The sequence below is a fragment of the Ostrinia furnacalis genome, unplaced genomic scaffold (assembly GCF_004193835.3).
Source record: "Ostrinia furnacalis isolate ACB-3 unplaced genomic scaffold, ASM419383v2 OfSCF4204, whole genome shotgun sequence".
Lineage (NCBI taxonomy): Eukaryota > Metazoa > Arthropoda > Insecta > Lepidoptera > Crambidae > Ostrinia > Ostrinia furnacalis.
The window spans coordinates 91,153-115,692 of NW_021134443.1; the positions used below are offsets into that span (position 1 = coordinate 91,153).

At 37.0% G+C, this 24,540-nt stretch overlaps 1 protein-coding gene across 1 annotated transcript; it reads left to right on the plus strand.

Moving 5' to 3' along the window:
* Window positions 1–8,598: 8,598 nt before the first annotated feature.
* Cyp307a1 (cytochrome P450, family 307, subfamily a, polypeptide 1) lies at window positions 8,599–21,011 on the plus strand. The gene is made up of 2 exons (XM_028313263.1): window positions 8,599–9,032; window positions 19,077–21,011. The coding sequence occupies exons 1-2, from the start codon at window positions 8,666–8,668 to the stop codon at window positions 20,312–20,314; spliced, it is 1,605 nt and encodes a 534-aa protein (XP_028169064.1). The 5' UTR covers window positions 8,599–8,665; the 3' UTR covers window positions 20,315–21,011.
* Window positions 21,012–24,540: the final 3,529 nt, after the last annotated feature.

Sequence of the window (24,540 nt, forward strand, 5' to 3'; positions counted from 1 at the left end):
GGACAAGAGGCGTAGTGTAAAATGTCCAAGGATATTTAAAAAAATATCTGGGTGGTGTAAGTATCTATTATTGACGGATCTAATGCCGTAATAAGTAATCTCTATTAGTTAATTGACCACAGGAGAACTCCTGAAAATACACGTGTATCACGCGTGGCACGCATGAAAACAGGAAAATTCTTTTTTGTCTGTGTATTTTTGTAAATCTTATGCGTTATCAATTTTACTTGTCACGAGACTTACACGTCGCATTTGCCACGTGGAGTGTGTGCAAGTTTTTTCTTCATCAAACAGACATGACTCAAATGTCTGAAGTTCCACGTTGGAACCGTCAACGTGGCATGTTTACATCAGTTTAGTAGCGTGTACACGAGGCTTACCGCGAGCAAATATTAATCGCACCGAATTTAACACCCGATGATATGAAAGCAAACTCGTGGTGCGCACACATTAGGGCTGACGAAAGTGGGTAAATTAAAATACCTACTTTAAAACAAAATACGTATGTTAAAATGTTTTTTTTTATTTTTATTTTTTTTATATCTGCAATCAGCCCAGCGGCTTTAATCAGATTTGATGTTGATTGTTAATTCGACTTTTGGGGAGTGCACGTCCTGTGATGTGTCATCCCTGCTCTTTTTCTTCCTGAGAAGTTTTATATGGAAGCCAATCGCATTCTTTTCAACCGAAACAGGCAGTTGTTTGTATTCACGAGCTGTGTAGCCAGATGGTTGCTATGTCGTTCAAGGCGTTGCTTGTAGGATACAGAAGAACTTTCTATTTCCTCCTTGACTGTAGCGATTTCTAGGTACTCGTGCACTTCCGTGTTTCGTATGAACCATGGGGCATTGATCAGGATCTTTAACACTTTGTTCTGGTAGCGCTGCAGGATTTCAACATTTGAGTGACTAGCTGACCCCCAGAGTTGTATGCCATATGTCCAAATCGGTTTAAGGATAGACTTGTAAATTAGGACTTTGTTTTCCAGGCTTAGCGTTGACTGTCTGCCTAGCAGCCAGTACATATCTGCAAACTTTTTGTTTGCCTGTTCTCTTTTGGCCTTTATATGGGCTCGCCAAGTGAGTCTCCTATCCAAGTGCATGCCCAGGTATTTTACTGTCGTGTCTGTTGGCAGGATAGCACCATCCAGTGTTACCGGTGAACAGTCCCCTCTCTTTAACGCGAAAGTTATGTGGACGGACTTTGCTGGGCTTGCTCGGATTCTCCACTTTTTCAGCCATCGTCCAATTTCGTCCAGGCATTCTTGTAATTTTGCAGATGCTGTGTTCGGGTCTTTACTGCAGGAGAGGATTGCAGTGTCATCTGCATAGGTAGCAGTCACAACTTTATTTGACGTTGGTAGGTCAGCGGTGTAGATTGTGTATAGCACAGGACCCAGCACCGAACCTTGGGGTACCCCTGCTTCTATCTGGCAGATTGAAGACAGATACTCCTCGTATTTAACCTGGAATAATCGGTCTTGCAGATAGGACTTCAGCAACATGTACGCAGTATTTGGTAGATGAATCTTAAGCTTGTATAATAGGCCCTTGTGCCAAACGCGGTCAAAGGCCTGCTGGATATCGAGAAAGACTGCCGAGCAGTATTCTTTTTTCTCGAGTGCTTGCCGTATCGTATGCGCTACTCGATGTATTTGTTCCGTCGTCCCATGGTTTTTGCGGAAGCCAAATTGGTGGTCTGGTATAACTTTGTCTGCTATTAGTGCTGGTAATAGGCGTTTCAGAACCAGTTTCTCGAAGACTTTTGACAGCAAAGGAAGAAGACTTATGGGTCTGTATGATGTAACCTCTATAGGAGGCTTCCCCGGTTTGGCTATCATGTTTATGATGGATACTTTCCATAACTCTGGAAAATGTTGTAATCTCAGTATTGCATTAAAGAGGATTGTCAGCAGGACGATGCCTTTTCTTGGTAGTTGCTTAAGAACTTCTGCCGTTATAAGATCAAATCCTGGTGCCTTTTTTTGTTTTAAGTGCATGATAGTTCTCTTGACTTCTATTGCCGTCACAAGTCTAAATGGCGGCGACAGTTGTTGGTCACTGTTTAAAACTTCGTCAATATCCTGCTCTGATTGTGTATTATCAGGTTCGTTAGGTTTGAATACATTTTTTAGGAAATTAGCAAATAACTCAGTTTTATCTTGAGGCTTTCGTGACCAGTTGCCGTTAGCTTGTCTCAGTGGAGGAATGTGTTCTTTTGGCCTTTTCAGTGAGTTGGTCATTTTCCAAAGTGTATAATCCTCTGCTTTGTACGGTGATAGAGTCTTAAGTTTGTCTTAAAGGGTATTGTTCTCATTTTCTCTTAGCATTTCCTTCAGTTCCTTTTGTATTCTATTAAGGGCTTTCTTATCTTGACGATTCCTGCTGGTGTGCCACTGACGTCGCAGTTTTCTCTTTTCAGTAATCATTTGTCGTATTTCCAGCGTAGTGTCATGATTTTGTGGTTTAGATGCCATGTGTGGAGTTGATAGCCATGCCGCCTTTTGTATTAGGTTAGTGGCATATCACGCAGCGTCATCTATGTCTTCTACCGTCTTTAGAGGTATGCGCAGGTTAACATTATCACTTATATATTCCCTAAAGGACTCCCAGTCAGTTTTATGGTTATACAGGGTCTCTCGTGGTTCTTTCCAGATTACTGTGGTACTCAATGTGCATATCACAGGTGTATGGTCTGAGGATCCATCTAGGCATGCTTCCACTTTTGTGTATAATCCCGACATCTTTTTAGTGATGAAGAAATCGATGAGATCTGGAGTTTTGTTAGGGTCTGATGGCCAGTAAGTTGGTTCTCCTGTAGATAGTATATTGAGGTTATTGCTATCAATTGCCTTTTTTAGCTCTCGGCCCTTTGTCGTCGTCAATCGGGAGCCCCAGAACGTGTGTTTTGAATTGTTAAAATGTTTAAAAATGGAGAAGTTTCTAGGGGGTAGGACTGTATGTATATTTTTGTTTTCTTTAAGCACTGCTGTCTACAGTTTAATGGAGTTTTATCATTTACTGCGACCAATTTCCATTTACATCTTCTATAAGATAAGATAAGATAAGATAAGATAAGCATTTATTGTTGCATGCATTTAAAAGGCACATAATGCTAAAGTACACAATTTATCCATTTCGGACGTACAATATAAATTGTCAAAAACATAATTAATTATTAATTGGATTATTATTTGCAATGTCAGTTATTATAAAATTATTCATTACATTACATTAAAATATTCATTTAAATTATAAAAAGATTTGTCAAATATCCAGTCTTTGAGCGTTCGTTTAAATTTGATTCCCTCTAATTGTTTTATAGTATTTGGCAATCGATTAAATATTTTTATTCCAGTTATGTATGTACTTTTTTCATAAATGTAACTAGAGGGTTTTACAACACACATATTATATTTATGTTGCGATCGTAGATAATAAATATATAAAACCGATTTTATTGTAACCGATGTGGTGACTAAACATGTAAGCGCTTTGGGTTTTCTGTAAGCTTATTATGTTGCTCATTAAAATAAATAAATATAAAATTTTATATAAAAAAAAACCGACTCCAAAAAACCTACACTAAAAAGTAGAAAAATAATTACTAATTACCTACTTATTTATTAGGACGAATTAATATTTATGTAGGTATAAAAAAAAAAAAAATCCAAAATTCCCACGGGAATGGGAGTTAGCGGGAAAAAACATTTGTATGAAAAAATCTAAACCGCGTAAGATAGATGAAGGGGGTAAAACGGGATCCACGCGTACGAAGTCGCGGGCGGCCGCTAGTTAATTATAAACAGCTAATTAAAAAATGTCGATGAAAACTTTCAGTTAATATGAGATTTTTTAATTAATTTTTAGTACATTGTTAATGCTTTTAAGATATTCCGGAGTACCAGATTCTTTTAAATATCAAAAGCAGTTATATTTTTTTGATAGCAACCCTACGTAGCGCCACGTTGAAGCCGCCACGTTGCTTATTTACTTTCAGTTTAAAAGAGTTTATCTACGGCTTAATGATGAGATTGTGATCTTGTGGTGCATGTATACCGTATACCTACCTACTAGACATTTAAACGAAATTAAATAGGAAAAACAAATAAATACAATGGAAATGTTCAGAAAAATTACAGTTGGAGTAAAAGTTACGAGTTGTTGATTTAAGTGGAAGAATTATGATTTTAATTTTATGCGGTGTTTTACTTCTTTTATCGTTGTTTCACATTAGATAGCTTATTTAGGTAATTTGTATTCAATTAATCAGTAGGTACTAATACACTAAATACACTACCAAAAGTTATTATTTTACTAGCTTTTGCCCGCGGTTTCACCCGCGTGAAATTTAGTTTGTCTCATATCGTCATAAATTATTGCCTATATGTTGTTCTGGGTTATCTATACTTATAATAAATCTTTAGAGAGGTCAATTCTGTACATGAAATATATTTTCAAAATAACTATTAGGGGGTGATTAGTAATCGATATTGATGCCAAAAATGCAATCAGTAAAATTTTTGTCTGTCTGTCTGTCTGTATGTTCCTTATAGAAACAAAAACTACTCGACGGATTTTAACGAAACTTGGTACAATTATTCTTCATACTCCTGGGCAGGTTATAGTATACTTAGGAATTCCCACGGGAACGGGAATTAGCGGGAAAATTCTTTTGTATGAAAAATCTAAACCGCTTAAGTTAGACGCTTCAAATTTGGCATACAGGTACCTTAGTAAACTTAAAGCTTAGTTACAACAGGATATTGCAAAATTACCACGTGAACGGGAGTTAGCGGGAAAAAACATTTGTATGAAAAAATCTAAACCGCGTAAGATAGATGAAGGGGGTAAAACGGGATCCACGCGTACGAAGTCGCGGGCGGCCGCTAGTAAACAATTACCTATACTGTAAAATTTAATCATAATCCGTTCAGTAGTTTTTGCGTGAAAGAGTAACAAACATCCAGACATTCAGACATCCAAACTTTCGCATTTATAATATTAGTAGGAAGGATAGGACTTTATTTTATCGGGTAACCAAAAAGACATACACTGAAACCATCCCGACAACATTATTTTGTTAACTTAATCTAAGTGCTGCTTTATTAATGTGTTCCCCAGTCAGTAACCTTCTTTCTATCTGTATTATAAAAAAATCTTGTTTGTAATTTTTTCAAGCGTTTTCGTTTAATGACTTCGACAGAAGTGTCGTACACATGTTTGTACTACGATAAAGTTTAGTAGAAATGATTAGATAGATTTTATAGTTGTTCAAATAAAAAATTAAATTTAGGCCACACTGTAAACATGCAGGTGGAATTTGTTTAATCTATTTTAAGGAGTTAGGCTATTTTAAGAATTGTTCTACATTTCCGAAAACAAGATTTTGTTGTCTTTGTGGAACCTCTTTTTTATTTTTTTTTGGATTTCTTTGAGTTACATTAATGGCGTACCGAGATACTGTGTTTTAATTCTAGGTTTAGTTAGTTTCTTCTCATTTTATAACAGTTTTAGTTATGTCTGTTACTGTAGGTTTTTCATTTTTTAAGTGGAATGCGTATGGAGTCGCCATGAAAGTCGCTATTAATGTGAGATACTACATAGACACATAATAATTAACTGCATAGTGGTCTTTAAAACTTACTGGGGACTCAGGCTTTTAGGGATCAAGGAGTCCCTAAAAAGAAAATCGCGAAAATGTTGAATTTTTCAGCGATTACGAACAACACAAGTTACTGTAAATTTTTTTTTGGATAGGGCGCAACCCTCTCGATCTTCGATCACTCTAAGAGCGTGCCTAGGGTACCTCTTAGGAAATTAGGAACCAGATTTTCCCTACCGTCTGCGTACACAAATATTGAAGTATCGAAATAGTTTTTATTACCCATTATTCCATAATTAAACATAGTCCATTGTTCTCATTATGTGACTTAGTCTTTAGTCTTAGTACATGTATTATACATATGTATAAAACAAAGTTGCTGTCGCTGTCTGTTCCTATATACATATGCTTAAATCTTTAAAACTATGCAACGGATTTTGATGCGGTTTTCAACAATAGTTAGAGGGATTTATGAGAANTGGAGACCCAAATTTCCGAATGGAATGGTTGCTTCAATGATTGGTTTCGTGTATGGAAAAATGTGTCAAATTTCGCGGAGAATACTTTAAAAAGCAATAAATACATTTTTAAATAGTAATGTTGTTTCACTTGCTTGATTCCCGAAATTTTCAGTGCCGCCCTCGTACAATTAAATGTAAAATAATGTCTTAACCTGTAGTAAATATACTTGTTTCTTTTTGTTTCAGAGCAGAAAGACAAAATAAAGAAAAAAATCAATAGCGGCGACCATGAAACCGATTTTTTCTCATTTAAAGTAAGATGAGATAAAAGTATTAATAATAAAAAAATATATGTTATGTTTGTTGTTTTATTTAATGTCAAACATGCATATTTATTGCAATATAATAGAACCCCATACGAATCCGGGGCGGGTCGCTAGTTATACATATATTACATTATTATTACACAAGGGACAGACAGACAGCGACTTTCTTTTATACTATGTACCTAGTGATTTACAAATTTTAGATGTGCTCCTTTCAGAATTTTAACTAATAACCCCTTACCCTTATAGTAGTTTTTAAGGATTACTATAAATATATTTATTTCAGACATAGTTCATAATTTTGTTAGTAGTACAGAAACTTATACAATTAAATGTAAAATAATGTCTTAACCTGTGGTAAATATACTTGTTTCTTTTTGTTTCAGAGCAGAAACACAAAATAAAGAAAAAAACCAATAGCGGCGACCATGAAACCGATTTTTTCTCATTTAAAGTAAGATAAGATAAAAGTATAAATAATAAAAAAATATATGTTATGTTTGTTGTTTTATTTAATGTCAAACATGCATATTCATTGCAAGTTTGTTAAGGCAAACTTACATATTATTTATAGAAGCAGACATAATGCAAGTTTGTTAAGGCAAACTTACATATAATTTATAGAAGCAGACATAATGCAAGTTTGTTAAGGCAAACTTGCATATACTTTATAGAAACACATTAATGCAAGTATGTCGCTCGGAAACTAGAAAGTTTGATTTAAACTTGCCTCAACTTTACATACTTGCCATGGCAAATTTGAAACAAAGCTTCATTTTTGATACATCAAACTTACTGCAAGTCAGATTCAAGTTTAAATTGTTATCTGGGTAGTAATTTCCCTAAAGTTCGTTTATGATTCACTCTATGCTAAACCAAATTATTTTGGTGTCAAGATAGTCTGAATACTAGTTTAAGGGCATTCTAAATATACATAATATATAACTCATAGGTGACTGACTGACTGACTGACTGACATAGTAATAATTTATCATCGCACAGCCCAAATCACTGGACGGATCGGGCTGAAAGTTGGCATGCAGGTAGATGTTATGACGTAGGCATCCGCTAAGAAAGGATTTTACGAAACTCCACCCCTAAGGGGGTAAAACGGGATCCACGCGTTGGAAGTCGCGGGCGGCCGCTAGTATGCTCATAAAGGTAGCAGGAAGGCGCTGGATGCCGGCCGCTACCAACCGGGCGGTGTGGAAATCATTGGGAGAGGCCTGTGTTCAGCAGTGGACGTCCTGTGGCTGAAATGATGATGATAAGGGCATTTTGTAGCAAGAATACATTTAGGGGATGAAATTTGTACTTTTTAAAGCACAACAAGGAAGCTTTTGGCTTGCATCTCATCTGATTGAGTGATGATCAAGCCGATGGTGAAAGGTGGAAGCGAGCTTCACTTGAACTCCTCACAGGAACTGGCTATCTTACCTCCAACGGCCAAAACACAACAATGCTGTAATATTGTTGCTATGGCGATAGGCTTATTACAAACATTACTATGAGGTCTCACAGTGCGCGTGGACGCACAGGGTCACACACGAACCAACCACAGAGCACTAATCAACGATATGCGTTCGATTTGCTGCGTCACTTAAGCAAGCATCGTTTGCGAATTACCTACGGATGTTAGTAAGATGGTGGCAAACAGAGCCAAAAGTTGACCACAGCGAGCCAAAAATTTAGCCCCCATTGGGAATCAAATCCGGGACTTCTAGGGTCTGAGATAGTGGTGGTCTTACCACTAAACCACAGAGATGGTATTTCTTAACATTATGTAATTTTTTGATAACAATCAATTATTTCAGAACAGTTACTGAGACTACTACAAGAGATACCATCTTGGTATCTTGCGCAGATTTTGTTAAAAATAATATTTTTGAAGATTATGGGCTCAAGATGCTCCCTTCAAGCACACTTCATTTAATTTTGTTATTTTGTTACGCAATCGGCAAATCCTTCCCATATTTTGAACTTTTCTAGATCAAACCTAACTTTTGAAAACCATTTTTTATCTATCAAAAAAAAATTTGGTCAACCGCGCGCAGAATTTAAATCAAACAAAAAGTGACTTTGATGCGCTAGCTTTAAGATCGATATCGAATCGCGTGTGCGGATAAAAAAATTATATACGCAAAGGCGCCATGCAAATCACAGACTATAAAACTGGCGCCCGCGTCGGGAGCGTCGCAGTGCAGGCGCGTTTCCCGCCATATCACCTGTCAACGGTGTGGCCACTCAGAAAAATTTTTCTTTTAAGAAAAAAAAATGAGTGCGATCCTCCTTGTAGCCGTAATCGCTTTATGCGTGTATAAACTTTTTTCTAGAAAAACTGTAGCGTGGAAAAAAGTTAAAGGCGAAGATGTTGGGATAAAAACCGCACCGGGACCGACACCTTTGCCAATAATTGGGAACCTATACAATTTGGGCACCCACGAATCGCCGTTCCAGGCGTTTACGGAATTGTCTAAAAAGTACGGGGATATATTCAGTTTGACCCTCGGGAACACGCCATGCGTAGTCGTGAACAACTTAGAGCTGATTCGGGAAGTTTTGAACCAAAACGGGAAATTCTTCGGCGGGCGACCAGACTTCATCAGGTTCCACAAGCTGTTTGCTGGCGACAGGAACAATTGTAAGTCTTTTTAAATTATTTTTTGAGACATTTTTTGGTTATTAACACGTTCGTGGCCATAACTTTATTTTATTTTTAAATTTTTTTGAGACAATTTTTTGTTAAAACAATTTCGTGGCCATTATAATGATGGAATATTTAGCTATGTTTATTCAATTTTTTTCTCGTGTATGTTTTAAGATAACTTTGACGTAATTTAATTCAATTACTGTCTCAAGTTTTATTAATGATTTCTTGCCACTAACGTGTTAATGGCTTTTTGTAGAGTTTAAGTTAGTTTTGTAAAATATAGGTACGCGTTTATTTAAATTTTAAAATGTTGTGATAAAAGATCTTTCTGAACTTCATAACGTTAATATTTGAGATTTAAAAAAGTTACAATATCAAATTATTTGTTAAAAAAAATAACTAAATGTTACGTTTTGACATAATATTTTTAATGATGTTAGAGATTTTTTTATTGTTACAAAATGTAATATTTATTCAGTTACACGCAAATTATTTATTGCCTTGCGTTTTCAGGGTACTTTTACACGTCCTGAAATATAACTTGCCCTACAACTTCGGATTTTTTATTACTCAATTAAAAATCATTTTAATCTGTATTTATCAGTGTACTTAAAACTTAAGACTCACCTTCAGTAGACCCGGAAATCCAAAATTGGACACTTGAAACCGTGAACACCTTATTGTTTCAATTATTTTCTAATAAAACTTGACACATATCCAATTTCAATGGCGTTATATGATACACTGAGTTAAGAACGTGTTATTTCATAGTAGTCTTTTACCACAGCTGCGTACGCGTAGTTTTTTTTTACTTTTTACTAATAAAATGGTTCCGGCAGCATAAGATAGGACTAGGAATCTTCCCGTGGATGTCGTAAGAGGCGGCTAAGGGGTTAACGGTCATTCTCACGATTAGGCGTTCTCAGCCTAATTACCATATTATTTTTGAAATTTGACTTAATTGACTTAAACGCATTTAAATATAAAACACCTGAAAAGTGCGAATTTAACAATCGTAAAGGCGTCAAATTATTCAAAGCGGTTTCCGCGTAAATGAGACCCAAAAATTTTATGGTCACGGTAATTAGATAAGGCTAATACTTAATCTAACGGTAATTAGAAAAGATATGTAAAATAACAAAAAAACAACATCTTGCATTGATAAATTTGTACACAAATATATAGCGTCATAAAAAACGCTGTAGGTACTCTTAATAACCCTTTTTAAGAAGAAAAACACTAATTTCTATTATTTATTGAATTATTGAATTAAGATATTTTTAGTATACTGCAAGAATCGAGGCTATAACAGGAACACTTAGTTTCAGCAAGAAGGGGCTACTTGTTACATTTCAAATGAGAGCATTAGTTGAATTAGAATCTGAATCATCATTTATTTGCTTTAAATGTGGTACAAACGATGGATACAGATAATGGATCTCAAATGGTCTCACAATTTTTTCTTTTCGGATATGCATATATCGAAAAATTAATTAATGATATTAGCGTTTCTTTCCTCTTTTTAATCTATCTGCCATCAGCCATCAGCCATTATCAGATTGGATTGAATTTGTAATAATGACAGTTCCACCAGCTCTGCACAACCCATGATTTGTCACCTCGATTCTTTTACAATACGTTTTCAGATTGATGCTATTCGCTTTCTCCTGAGCCTGAATGTAGAGTTCTCAGAATTCAGAAAATATGCAGCAAATAGATTTCCTCTTTGACGTTTGGTATCACTTCAGTGGACTTTGTAAACCAAGGTGCACAGCTCAAGATTTTTAATACTTTATTTTGAAAACGTTAAAGTATTACTACATTTGTGAGGCTGGGTCGATGTCATATGTCTACATGGGTCTTAGGATGCATTTGTAAATAGTTTGTTCTCCAAGCTTCTTCTGCCCAGTATCCATTGCATATCACGAAGTTTTTTCTATGCATAACAAGCCAGTAGTCTAGGCATGCAGTCTAGGATGGTACAAAGTGCCTATACACTCTCGCCTTGAAAAGGCCCATTGTCTGTTCATTTGTTCCCTTTTGTTCTTAATGTGTTCACGCCAGGAAAGTGTTACTGTTGGACGATCTCTTCTTCTTAGGGCGAAGGTAATATGGATAGATTTTAAGGGTATTATATTAATTAATGATTTAACAAGTTAATATCAATTATATTAATAGTAAAATAAATATCTGGTAATGAGACATGTTTCACGCAGGGGTGACATCTCCTGGACATCAGGAAGCCCCGATTTCACTCCAGCTAACTTCTTTTTGTGGGGTTTCCTTAAGAGTTAAAACATACTCTATAATCCATCAACCATGAAGCAACTGAAGCTGAACATTCGTCATGAAATCGAATCTATTTCGAGGTAACTCTAACGAAAGCTTTTCAAAATGTTGACGTCAGATTGGAAGAAAAGTCCGTAAAGATGTTATGCGAAAGTCTAAGTATTTTTTCATATTTTATCCTCATACTTATTCAATCGTGAGTGCAATTTGTAGGTAATAATTTCATACAACGGTGATTATAAATATATGGTAATTAGTACATGGTAATTATAAAACGATAGTTTTTCCTCAAAATTTCCAAAATCTGCAGGGTATGCAAATCCTGTCTTACCACAATGTACGGAGGCCAAAGTAATGTTTCTATATAAACTAACAACGTGGATCTACTTTTATAAATCTAGTATAAAAATAAGGACATGGTAATTAGAAAAAATGAAAACTAAAGATATGGTAATTATACTCTTACGCAATTCAACGACGGTTACGCCAACGCAATAGACATCTACTTGCTAACAGGTCAAGGCACTAACTAAGGGCTAGCGCCGCGCGCGTTATTGATGTGTCAAATACTATTATTTAGGCTAGTATGACCACGAACAGAAAACGTAACGGTAATTAGGGCTTTAGCTCGGACAAGCGGTTTTTTAATTATAATTATTTACAGAATGGTTCTATTGAATAGATATTTTGCCAAGCATAAGACAATCTTATAAACTCTTTAAAATGTTGAATGGAGTAAATTAAATCTACACGACATAAAAATTACAGCCAACTTTTAACATTAAGTCGGTGTGCGGACGCGTCACGGTAATTATAGAACAGAGGTTCATGAAATTAATTTAGCCACTTATACTTAAAATAAAGGCCTATGATTTTATGCACAACTGGATAGGGTTGTTAAGTAATATATAAAAATACTTGCATGTCTCTAATTTGTCATTTTTAAGGATTTAACAGCCCGGACACGTAAAAACTAGCTAATCTGAGAATGGCCGTTAATAGACGAATATTATGCCCGTTTTCACCATTCCCTAATTTTTAAGTGACCCCTATGGTAACACATACCAGGAATTTTGTTTTCATAGGGGTCACTCACGTCTTTAAAATTAGGCATTGATGGTAAAAACGGGCATTAAGCTTCTAATTTCATCAATTACTAGCGGCCTGCCCCTGCTTCGCATATGTGAATTTTTGTTTTTAAATTATTAAAAAAAATATGCCTATGTTTATCTAAAAAATCAGGATACTGATAGTGAAAGAATTTTTCAAATCGGTCCAGTAGATTCCTATTCAATACAAACATACACGTCTTTCCTATTTATAATATTGGTATAATAGATGGTGCCGTGTCGTGTGGCTCCGGTACCTAGAGTAGAATAGGACAACCCTCACTCTTTCCGAGGATCTCGTAAGGGGCGGTTAATATACGAATGAATATGAGGCCTCTAATTTTATCTAATTAATATAATTAACTAGCGGCCGCCCGCAACTTCGTACGCGTGGATCCCGTTTTACCTCCTTAGGGGTAGAGTTTCCTAAAATCCTTTCTTAGCGGATTCCTACGTCATAACATCTACCTGCATGGCTTTCAGCCCGATCCGTCCAGTGGTTTGGGCTGTGCGTCGATAGATCACTATGTCAGTCAGTCAGTCAGTCACCTTTGAGTTATTTAGATTAGATTTGAGACAGATCATACTTGTGTTATTATCTTTTGACATACCTCATCTGCCGTCACCACACGGTGCGGCATATGCCGTGTGGTGACGGCAGAGTAGAATACATTTGTCACCAACCCCTACTCTTCCCGCGGGTGTCGTAAGAGGCGACTTAGGGACTACACATCAAACAGAGAACGGGTAGCAGCGCTCTCTGACAAACATCAATCTTTTAAACTGCGATCTCCAACCCGCCTGCCAAGCGTGGGGATTATGGCAAAACCCTCCACTATAGTGGAGGAGGCTCATAGTCCAGTAGTGGACTGTAAAGGGCTGTTGATGATGATGATGATACCTCATCATGACTTATCGGCAAGACCTGGAGCGAGATCAAGCGAGAAGCTCAAGACCGAACGAGATGGAGGACTGTTGTGGACGCCCTCTGCCCCATCTAGGGGACATAGGACCATAAGTCATACTTGTGTTTTGACGTACCTCATCATCATCAGGTCATTTAGTCTCCACTTTAGGAGCACGACCCTCTCCAATGTAGGATTTCGCCTACACTTCTAATGTACCGAACTACTGGAATGATTTGAAAATTCTTTCACCATGAAAATTTTCTTTTTTAGATGATGATAGACATTTTTTAAAAATAACAATTTTTTTTTTTTTTTATTAAGTAGGTACTGGCCCATTTATTGTCCCAAAGCAGTTGTAGGGTTAATAATACGGGGACGTGTAGTGCTTTTTATGAGCCTACTTGGAAAAATAAATGAGTTTACTACTCCTGCTCGTGCGAATCCGGGGTGGGTCGCTAGTTACATCTATCTTTATAGATAAAAGCGAAAGGTCACTGATTGACTGACTCACTCATCACGAAATCTCAGAAACTACAAGTGCTAGGAGTCTCAAATTTTGCATGGAGGTTCCTTTTAGAACGTAGATGCTGACTAAGACGGGATTTTGCAAAATTGAACCCCTAAGGGGGTAAAACGGGATCCACGCGTACGACGTCGCGGGCGGCCGCTAGTATCATAAAAATGGTGGAATAAAACTATTCATCAGATTAAACATAGTTAACAAATCTCTTTTTTTAGGTCGGTCAAGCATACACGCGAATCGCATCTAAATAATTTCTTTTTGACATAGTTACAATTATTTACTTGGTCAAGTGAAATTGGAGAGGCGTAAAGGTCGTCCGAATGTTATCATTACAAAACATTTTTAGCTGATTGTTATTAAAATTAAATTCTTACTTAGGCCTAGTTTCGATAGTACTAATACACTAGCAATCTGCCATGGCTTTTCTCAAATAAAAACAAAATATCTGCCCCAGGTCGTTTAATGCCCATTTTCACCATCAATCCCTAATTTTGAAGTGACCCCTATGGCAACACATAATATGAATTTTGTTTTCATAGGGGTCACGTAAAAATTAGGGATTGATGGTGAAAACGGGCATCAGCCAAATGACGTCCACTGCTGGACAAAGGCCTCTCAAGGTGTTCCAAAACGACCGGTCCTGCGTTGCCCGCATCCAGGCTCTTCCCGCGACCTTCACCAGATCGGTCCATCTAGTGGGGGGCTTGCCCACGCTACGTCTTCCGGCCCGTGGTCGCCACTCGAGGCTTCCGGCGACTGGGACCGCAATTAACTGGGACCGCGGTCCCAGTCGCCGGATCCTTAAAAATTAAATAATATTCTTCCGGCAACTGGGACCACTCGTAAATGGTAGGGGAGACCTAGGAGAGTTGTGACAGAGGTGAGTTGTGACAAGGACGATTTCTCCTTAATTAATATAGTTAGGAAGCTGGTAAAAACGCTTGTTTGTCGCTTTTAAGACGCTCTTCTTGACTAAGTACCTGTGGGCGGCACTAGAGGCACGGTTACGTAAATATGACGTCTGTGTACAAAAAAATGCGAAAAGTAAGTTTTTCGTCAAAATTTTATTTAAGTTTATATCATGTTTTAGTATAATGTGCACTGTTGTGTTATTTTTTCTCAAGTTGCATGGTTATTCAGGTCTCAAAATGTAGCACTGATATTTTGTGTGCGCAACGTGTTTAGAAAATAAAAAATATTATTCGAACCAAGTCGTCATTTTAAACACCTAGGAGAGTTGTGACAGCCTGTCACAACTCTCCTAGCTTACTTAATTTTTCTGATGGGCCATTTCCACGATGTTTTTAGATGTTTTTTTGTGTGTTAGTAGGTTCATAATTTGTATAATTGCCTGCTGCTACTTTTTTGATTCTGAATGCCTAATAACTATACATGAATGCCATATAGAGGAACTGCTTGCTGGAGTCGAAATAATCACTTGATAAGCTAGGTTATGAAGTGATTAGGTTAAAAAGGGTTAAAGTTTAAGATAATATGCTGCCTGCGACCTCTTACAATCTAAACTTGTCAAGATATATTAAGAAGAAAGAGACTTATCAAGTAAACCCAGAAGGCGAAGCTCCGTCTATGGATTATACCACCGCGACTATTTTATTTTTACAGAAGAGGAAGAAAATATTATATGTATTAAGTGACTATATTAGCTAAAAAATATAATTAAAAAATCCAGTGTGGGAGAAAAATGAAAGCTGGAGAAATGTGGCTCAATTTGTGTAACGACATCCTATAACTATTTGTTTTAATTGTTACTAAAGGATGATTTAAGTACTTTTTTGCTAAAAAATTATATTTGATTGAGTATTATGGTATTTTATATCTAATAGATGAAATACAATGCTGTCACAACTCACCTCGCTACCTGTCACAACTTACCTCGGTGCTAGGAGAGTTGTGACAGAGGGAGTGGTCTAAGATTTTGGTGATTTTCTTAGAAACCCTAATACTTTAGTTAACTTTGGTGATTGTTTTGAAAACAGAAGGAACGGCGCTACATACATTTGTATGATTCATAGCTGTGGAATGTTTTTTGAGCGAGATATGGCCCCTAAAGTAAAAATTGTCACAACTCTCCTAGGTCTCCCCTAACTGAAATAAAAAATGTACAGTCACACGAAAATTTACCGCTTGAAAGACAAGATAAAATACATTGTATTATTTGAAATATTCGTACATTCATGAATAAGTGTCTGGGGAAAAAATTATAACTTGGTTATACTGATTTAATAAAAAATCAGTCTTTTTTTCGTATGACTGTACCGATTTTGGCCTGAATAATATATTTTTCTAAGTTATCTATGAGTGGTCCCAGTTGCCGGAAGAAAATTATTTATTTTTTACGGATCCGGCGACTGGGACCGCGGTCCCAGTTAATTGCGGTCCCAGTCGCCGGAAGCCTCGCCACTCGAGAACTTTTCTGCCCCAACGGCCATCAGCTCTACGAGCTATGTGCTCTAGGAAGAGACTCACATAAATACAGCATGTTCTTTAATGATCATCAGGTCATTTTAGTCCCCACTAATGTACCAGAGGCAAATGGAAGATTTGACCTACACTTCCCACTGGCTTTTTGAATTAGATAGGTACCGTTAATTTTCTTTTCGCTTAATAATGTACTGAAATGACCTAGATGTACTTAATTAATTCAAGTTGGTATTGTTTATATAATTATAATTAACATAATAACATCTAAATAAATTTTAACTCAAAAGTCACTGACTGACTGACATAGTGATCTATCAACGCACAGCCCAAACTACTGGCCGGACGGATCGGGCTGAAATTTGGCATGCAGGTAGATGTTATGACGTAGGCATCCGCTAAGAAAGGATTTTACGAAACTACACCCTTATGAGGGTAAAACGGGATCCACGCCGTACGAAGTCGCGGGCGGCCGCTAGTTATAAATATTTGTAGTGACTAATTTATAGTAGATAGGTACTATAGAAAATTTTGAAGCTCTATTTGTTAGGAGAGTATTAGTTTTAGATAGGTACTATAGGTACTTACTCAAAATTGCGCAAATAAATATTGGCATTGGAATTTCAAAGATGTTTAAAAGATTGTTCTATAGTTTAGACTAATATTATAAAGCTGAAGAGTTTGTTTATTTGCTTCAACGCACTAATCTTAGGAACTGCTGGTCTGATTTGAAAAAAATACTTTTGTGCTATCTTTAGGCTATACCTATATAACATCACCCTACATACAGCGTAGCAGTAAAAATGTTGCAAGATCAGGAAATATTATTCAACTATTTTCACGCGTACGAAGTCGCAGGTGCAGCTAGAATACATCATCTATATCCATATAAGCGAAAGGTCACTGATTGACTGACTCATTCACTCACCACGAAATCTCAGAAACTACAAGTGCAATTTTGCATGGGGGTTCCTTTTAGAACGTGGATGCTCACTAAGAACGGATTTTACGAAACTTCATCCCTAAGGGGGTAAAACGGGATCCACGCGTGCGAAATCGCGGGCAGCCGCTAGTCTATATTATTTATACTAGTCTATACTTCTATACTTCTATACTTATATTATAAATGCGAAAGCAACTCTGTCTGTCTGTCTGTATGTCTTACTTTCACGCTTAAACCACTGAGCCGGTTTTGATGAAATTTGGTATAGAGATAGTTTGAGTCCCGGGAAAGGACATACGATAGTTTTTATCCTGGTTTTTGAAACAGGGACGCGCGCGATAAAGTCTTTCTGTGACAGACAAAATTGCACTCGAGCGAAGCCGCGGGCTGTAAGCTAGTAATATTATATGTGCTACATATACATAAATCTTTAAATAAATCTTTGGACAATTTCACACAGCGCCAGCTAGCCCCAAAGTAAGCAACTTAATGCTTGTGTTATGGGTGCTAGCTTAACGGGTATACTACTTATATACATATAGTATGGCTATATTTTAAGAATATGAGAGGTTTCATATCGCATGTATGAACCCACTATTACATGCTGTTACGAGCGACATGCTCTGCTAAACGCATTATAATTTTAGAGATCAATATTAAATTAACTAAATAGTTTCATTTTATCACACTTGCCTTGTGGTTAGGAGTCTTTCAGCGACTTGGCCTTTTACTAATCTCAGGAACTATTGTATTAATTATAGTAATAAATTAAACACCAAAATAACAAAAATCTACTATCAAGGCCCAGTTTCCGGAAGAAAAAATAATTGAAAAATTCAAACCTTGGCCCATGCGTGGCCTGTGGACCAAGCTAAAAGTCGGCCAAGTCACTGAAAGACTCCTAGTACCTAACTAGTAAGTACCTCACTTGCTTTAGCCCGTGGCTTCAACAACCTCGATAAACGGGCTATCCAACAATTTTTTTTTTCAAATAGGACCTGTAGTTCCTGAAATTAGCGCGTTCAAGTAAACAAACTCTTCTTATTAAATAAAAAAATTAGGGATAGTGATAGGGAAAAAGGGATAGTGAAAAGGGATAGGGATAGGGATTGGCTCAAATGAGACAAACTTAACTCTATGGGGATAAAATTATATTCATACGGAACCCAGCCACTTAATTTTGAATCACTCTCTTCACTTTTTCTCCGCGTTTCATTTCAATTTTCATAGGATCGACTGGCGTCAGTAATATAATGCTGTTACGCTCGAACGCTCGTTGAAATAGGCCATGTGGCAGCTAGAATGCTAAGTCAGACGTTGTGCGAAACGTCTAATATTATTTCTCTAAATAATTTTGGGTTCTATAATACTATTTTAACCGTAACATTAAAATAGGTTTTAAAAAAAATATAGGCTGTTGGGATGTTATTTTTTTTTTCAATGAAATCGTTTTGTATCTTGATGCATTAATTTTTAGAAAAACTTAAAATTACTTAATAACAAACTTAAATAATTATTTTCGTCAATTGTATCATGTTACTAGCAGATCAGGCGAACTTCGTACCGCATATGTTCATCAGAATTATTATAGGATTAGGTGTTATTTTTTTCTAATGCGGGGCCTATTCAATACAAACAATAAAAACTTTCCCCTTTATAATATTTTTGTTGCCTGAAATCGATGGAAGTAGCCAGTATGGTTCTGGCTACTTAAATGGCTCTCCTGTAAAATCTATTTTTTTCACTTACGCCAGTATACGTAGTAGGAGCCATCGAAATATTGTTTCTTTTATTTTACTAAACCTTCTTTTCTCTTCTTTACAGCTCTGGCCCTCTGCGATTGGTCCAATCTTCAAACCAGAAGAAGAAACTTGGCCCGTCGCCATTGCGGTCCAAAACAGCACACCGAGAACTTCGCCAGGATCGGATCCGTCGCTACATTCGAAGCCATCGAGATGGTCCAAACATTGAAGACCATGGCCAACTCCACCGAATCCAGCATCAATTTGAAACCGATTTTAATGTCGACAGCAATGAACATGTTTACCCACTACATGTGCAACATTCGCTTCGAAGAAACCGATCCGGAATTCAGAAAAATCGTCGACCATTTCGATGAGATTTTCTGGGAAATCAACCAGGGTTACGCCGTGGACTTCCTACCTTGGTTGGAGCCGTTGTATAAGAAGCACATGGATAAACTATCTGGCTGGAGTCAGGATATCAGATCGTTTATATTGTCAAGGATAGTCGAACAGAGAGAGTTGAATTTGGAGACCGAAGGCCCTGAGAAGGACTTCCTTGACGGTTTGTTGAGAGTTCTGAAAGATGACGCTACGGTTGATAGGAACACCATCATCTTTATGCTTGAAGACTTCTTAGGAGGTCATTCTTCAGTCGGCAACTTGGTTATGCTCTGCTTGGCAGCTGTTGCAAGAGATCCTGATGTAGCTAAGAAGGTAAAGGCAGAAATTGATGGGGTTACCAAAGGAAAGAGAGCAGTGACTCTGTCAGATAGAAGCAGCTTGCCGTACACAGAAGCTACTGTCCTGGAATGCCTCAGATACGCATCATCTCCAATCGTCCCTCACGTTGCAACAGAAAACGCGGTTGTGGCTGGTTATGGTGTCGAGAAAGGCACGATAGTCTTCATCAACAACTATGAACTGAACACCTCAGAGACGTACTGGAAAGAACCACAGAAATTCGACCCATCAAGGTTTCTGGAGAAATCCAAAATCCGAGTGCGAAGGAACTCGCTTTGCGACTCGGGTATGGAGTCTGATGGAGAGAGATCAGGACCTATCAATAAGGCTACAGAGGTCGAAAAAGAGGTAGTGTCAGTTAGAAAGAACATCCCACATTTTCTTCCATTCAGTATCGGCAAACGTACCTGCATTGGACAAACTCTAGTAACCACTATGAGCTTCGTTATGTTTGCTAGCATCATGCAAGAGTTCGACGTCGCAGCGGAAAATCTAGAAGACCTAAGACAAAAACCAGCCTGTGTTGCTTTACCTAAAGATACTTTCAGCCTTTATCTAGTGCCTAGGAAACACTGAGTCAGTTATTTAGTATTTTGTGTAAATATTCGATAGGCGGCGAGAAAATTTAGAAAGTTTAAATTTTTAGACTTTGAGACACAAGTTAGCCGCTAAGATGCGCTCAAATTATTAATTTATTTCTCAAAATAATGTAGGTTTAGCTGCACGGGTTGGGTAATTAAAAAAAAATAACAACTTCTTTTTTTTATAAAAAAAAAATCACTAATTGTCATCTAGCACCGGAAAAGATGTTTCTCAAAAAAATGTGTAGATTTTTTGGATTATATTATTTAAAACGACTGCTTTGTACTTTGGATAATCGATTTTAATTTAAGATTTAGAATGCGTAGTTTATTTAGATTAGGTTGTAGCCCAGTTATAGTCATTATTATTAGCAATGAATTAAAAACCATATTGTTGTTAGTGTATGAATATTGCATTTAACTAGTGAGACTATTTTTTGTATTTATCGTTCATATTATTTTCACCAACTCGCATTTTAATAGTTTTAGTAACTTACTTTTCTGTTTTTAAATGTAGTTAGGAATTTGGGAAAAAATTGGGTTTAATTTTTTTGTATTTCATTTAAAACTGTAGAATGACTGTGGAATATAAATAATAGTTTAGTCTTTAAAATGAATGACTTGGACAAAAATTATATTTAAATTATATAGATTACCAATTCTTTTTTAAAAATTTTGGAAATTTTAGTTATTTTTGCGAGTGTTGAAAGACATCCAAATGTATAATTTAGTATTTTAGAAATAGTTATTTTGTGATCATGAGTGATTGTTCTAGATTTCTGAAATTATAGTGATACATATTTGCAATGAATATTTGTTTTTACTTTAAAAACCCTACACTTACTTATAAAACTAATTCAAAAACTCAATTCATAGAACTCATTTTATTTTTGCAAGTAGGCTTTTAAAAAGCACTTTTTACGTCCCAGTATTAACCCTACCACTGCTTCGGGACAATAAATGGGCCAGTGCTGAGAAGAAGCAGCGCAACTCAGTCACTATGACAGCCTCTTTTTCAACGGTTTACAGTCTTTAACATATAATAATAATAATAATAATAATAAAAATATTTATTTTCTTCACAATGGGCCTAGGTATTGAGACAATATTTGACAAGATATTAGGTACACACGACAGCACATAGGAAAGATTCAATAGTTTGTCATTCTGTGATACATTATTTGCTAGTGTGCTAATCGGTGCTTTGGCCTGGCATATCATATACCCGTATTGTGAAGACTGGTGCCTGAATATAGACACACATTGAGAAAAAAACACACACACATACACAAGTTTCATTTTTATTGTAGTGAATTATTAGGAAATAAATATTAAGAAAGTTCGCTGAAAAGTACATTAAAAGTAAATTAAAAGAAATTAAAAGTAGTTGTAATTCAACTTCTTTATTGCTATTATAGCCTTCATATTTATGCCTTCTTTCTGAAAGTAAATTTAATATAGTTTGCCCTACCAGCAATTAAAAGCAATAAAAGTAATTTATCTTCTTTAAACAGGCTTTTTTAAAAAGTGCTTTTACACGTCCCAGTATTATCTTATTAATTCGGGACAGCATCAAAGCCAAAGTTGATTCAATGAGAATTAACAGCCACAGAGGAACTGGCTTGGCTATCCTACCAACTCATCATCATCATCATTTCAGCCACAGGACGTCCACTGCTGAACATAGGCCTTCCCCAATGATTTCCATACTGCATACTGGTTGGTAGCGGCCTGCATCCACCGCCTTCCTGCTACCTTTAGGTCGTCCGTCCACCTCGTGGATGGACGTCACACACTACGTACCTCCAACTGCTGACACAAAAATGATGTACAGATGATGGCGAGACACTTAGGTTAAAGGTCATAGCACACTTATCAACCCGGAAAGGGATAGACACCGTATCGCCTTTCGCCGCGAAGCGAGGCGTTTATGTTATGGTGCGGATAGTGCGTTACAATATGGAGTTTTATACAAAGAATACTGACCGCCTCGAGTTGATACGGTTACGACTTATGATCCGTTTCCAGGTTGATAAGTGTGCTTCGTCCTTAAACAGTAGCTAGGTAGGCAGACTTAAAACATAGCTCAACCAAACTTAGCAGAAAGTTTTGGCTCTACTGGGATTAAAACCTGGGACTTTTGGACTGAGACACCAAGACTGTAACTGTAAACCTCAGCCAGTGTCAATGAAAGAAAGAAACAAAAAATGTAAATACCAGATCGATACTGAATAACAATATAAACTCATATTATAAAGCTGAACAGTTTGTTTTCTTCACCGCGCTAAAACTCATTTATTTTTGCAAATAAGCTGTTAAAAAGCACTTTTGCACATCCCAATATTAACCCTACCACTGCTTCGGGACAATAAATGGGCCAGTGCTGAGAAGAAGCGGTCCAAGTAACTCAGTCACTATTGAACGAATTACTGGTCCGATTTGAAAAATCTTTTTGTGTTAGATAGCCCATTTATCAAGGACGGCTTTAGGCTAAAGGAAAATGTTGCAAAAACGGGAAATATTATTGAAACAATTTATCACGCGTACGAAGTCGCGGGCACAGCTAGTTCGTGAATAATTTTATTGTTTACTTCGTATTGAAATCGGCAGATGTCTTTATAAATAAAATCCGCATTTATTATCTCCTACAGGAAGTCATTATGCGAAAGGGGGAGTTTTTGTGACAGAATACATTTAGATGAAGCACGAAAGCTTCGAACTTCTCCTATGTTCTTATTAATTTCATTGCGTGTCCAATGAATGAACTTTTCCCCGAAACAAACTTGACCTTCACTGGTTGGGTTGGCGGTCAAGCTGTAGATCCTGGCTACACAGGAGTTGGGAAAGGAACGAACTGTTTTTTAGAAGAAGGAGTCACAGTGACCGAAACTTCATGATGCACCAACGTTCTTACCTACGAGCTACGTTAGAATCATGAGCTGACAAACTTTCAGCTTTTATAAAATAACGAAGGCCTGGGGTTCACGGGCTCTCTCTTGGTCTATTCCACTTTGATCATCTGGGTGATCAAAGCCAGGTGATAAAAGTGGAATAGACCTCTTTCTTGGATTTCTCTACTGGGTGCTATACTGGAACGTGTAAAAGCGCTTTGTAAAAGCCTATTCACTATGAATTTTATAGACACAGAAGCCTAACCGAAATTCAGGCGTCGAAGTCAGGGGCAGAAGCTAGTATATTTATTTTCCACTTGAATTAATATAATGTTTCTGATAAGACTTGAACCTTAGACTAATGCCCGTTTTCACCATCAATCCATAATTTTTAAGTGACCCCTATGAAAACAAATTCCTGATATGTTTTACCATAGGGGTCACTTAAAAATTAGGGATTGATGGTGAAAACGGGCATTAATATCTCAAACTTTTTTTTCACATGATCCAATTGACTGTCTTTGGTTGAGATCGAACCAACCCTCGCTTGCCAAACGAATTCAGCGACTATTGAGCTATGCATACAGCCAATAGTGACTGAGTTTCTTGCGCTGCTTCTTCTCAGCACTGGCCCATTTATTGTCCCGAAGCAGTGGTAGGGTTAATAGGTACTGGGACGGGTAAAAGTGCTTTTTAAAAGCCTATTTCCAAAAATAAATGAGTTTTTTATGAATATAAAAATTGGCTATGAGAATTCAAATTCTTTATCATCATCATCATTTCAGCCACAGCTGAACATAACATAGGCCTCCTCCAATGACTTCCACATCGCCCGTTACGTAGCGGCCTGCATCCAGCGCCTTCATGCTATCTTTTTAAATTCTATAAATAAAACTTATATCATACATTCGCCATTACAATATAAATTCAGCATCCAAACTCTTCCCGGAATCGAACCCGTGACTTCTTCGAATCAATCCACCGCAACCATCGCGTGTAAGTACTGAAAGATAAAAATAGATTTTAAAGAGAAACAGCATCGCACGTGGTTTTGGCCCTGAATAATAAATATTGAATAAGTAACAAGTATTCTTATACGGGATTTGCCGCACGTATTCGATATGGAGTGCGTAAAAAATTACATTAATCCCCTTATTATTACACCCTATTGCGGAAAGCGCAGCGTAGAACGTCCATCCACAAGATGAACCGACGACCTCATAAAGGTAGCGGGAAGGCGCTGGATGCAAGCCGCCACCAACCGGCCATTGTGGAAATCACTGGGGGAGGCCTATGTTCAGCAGTGGACGTTCTGTGGCTGAAATGATGA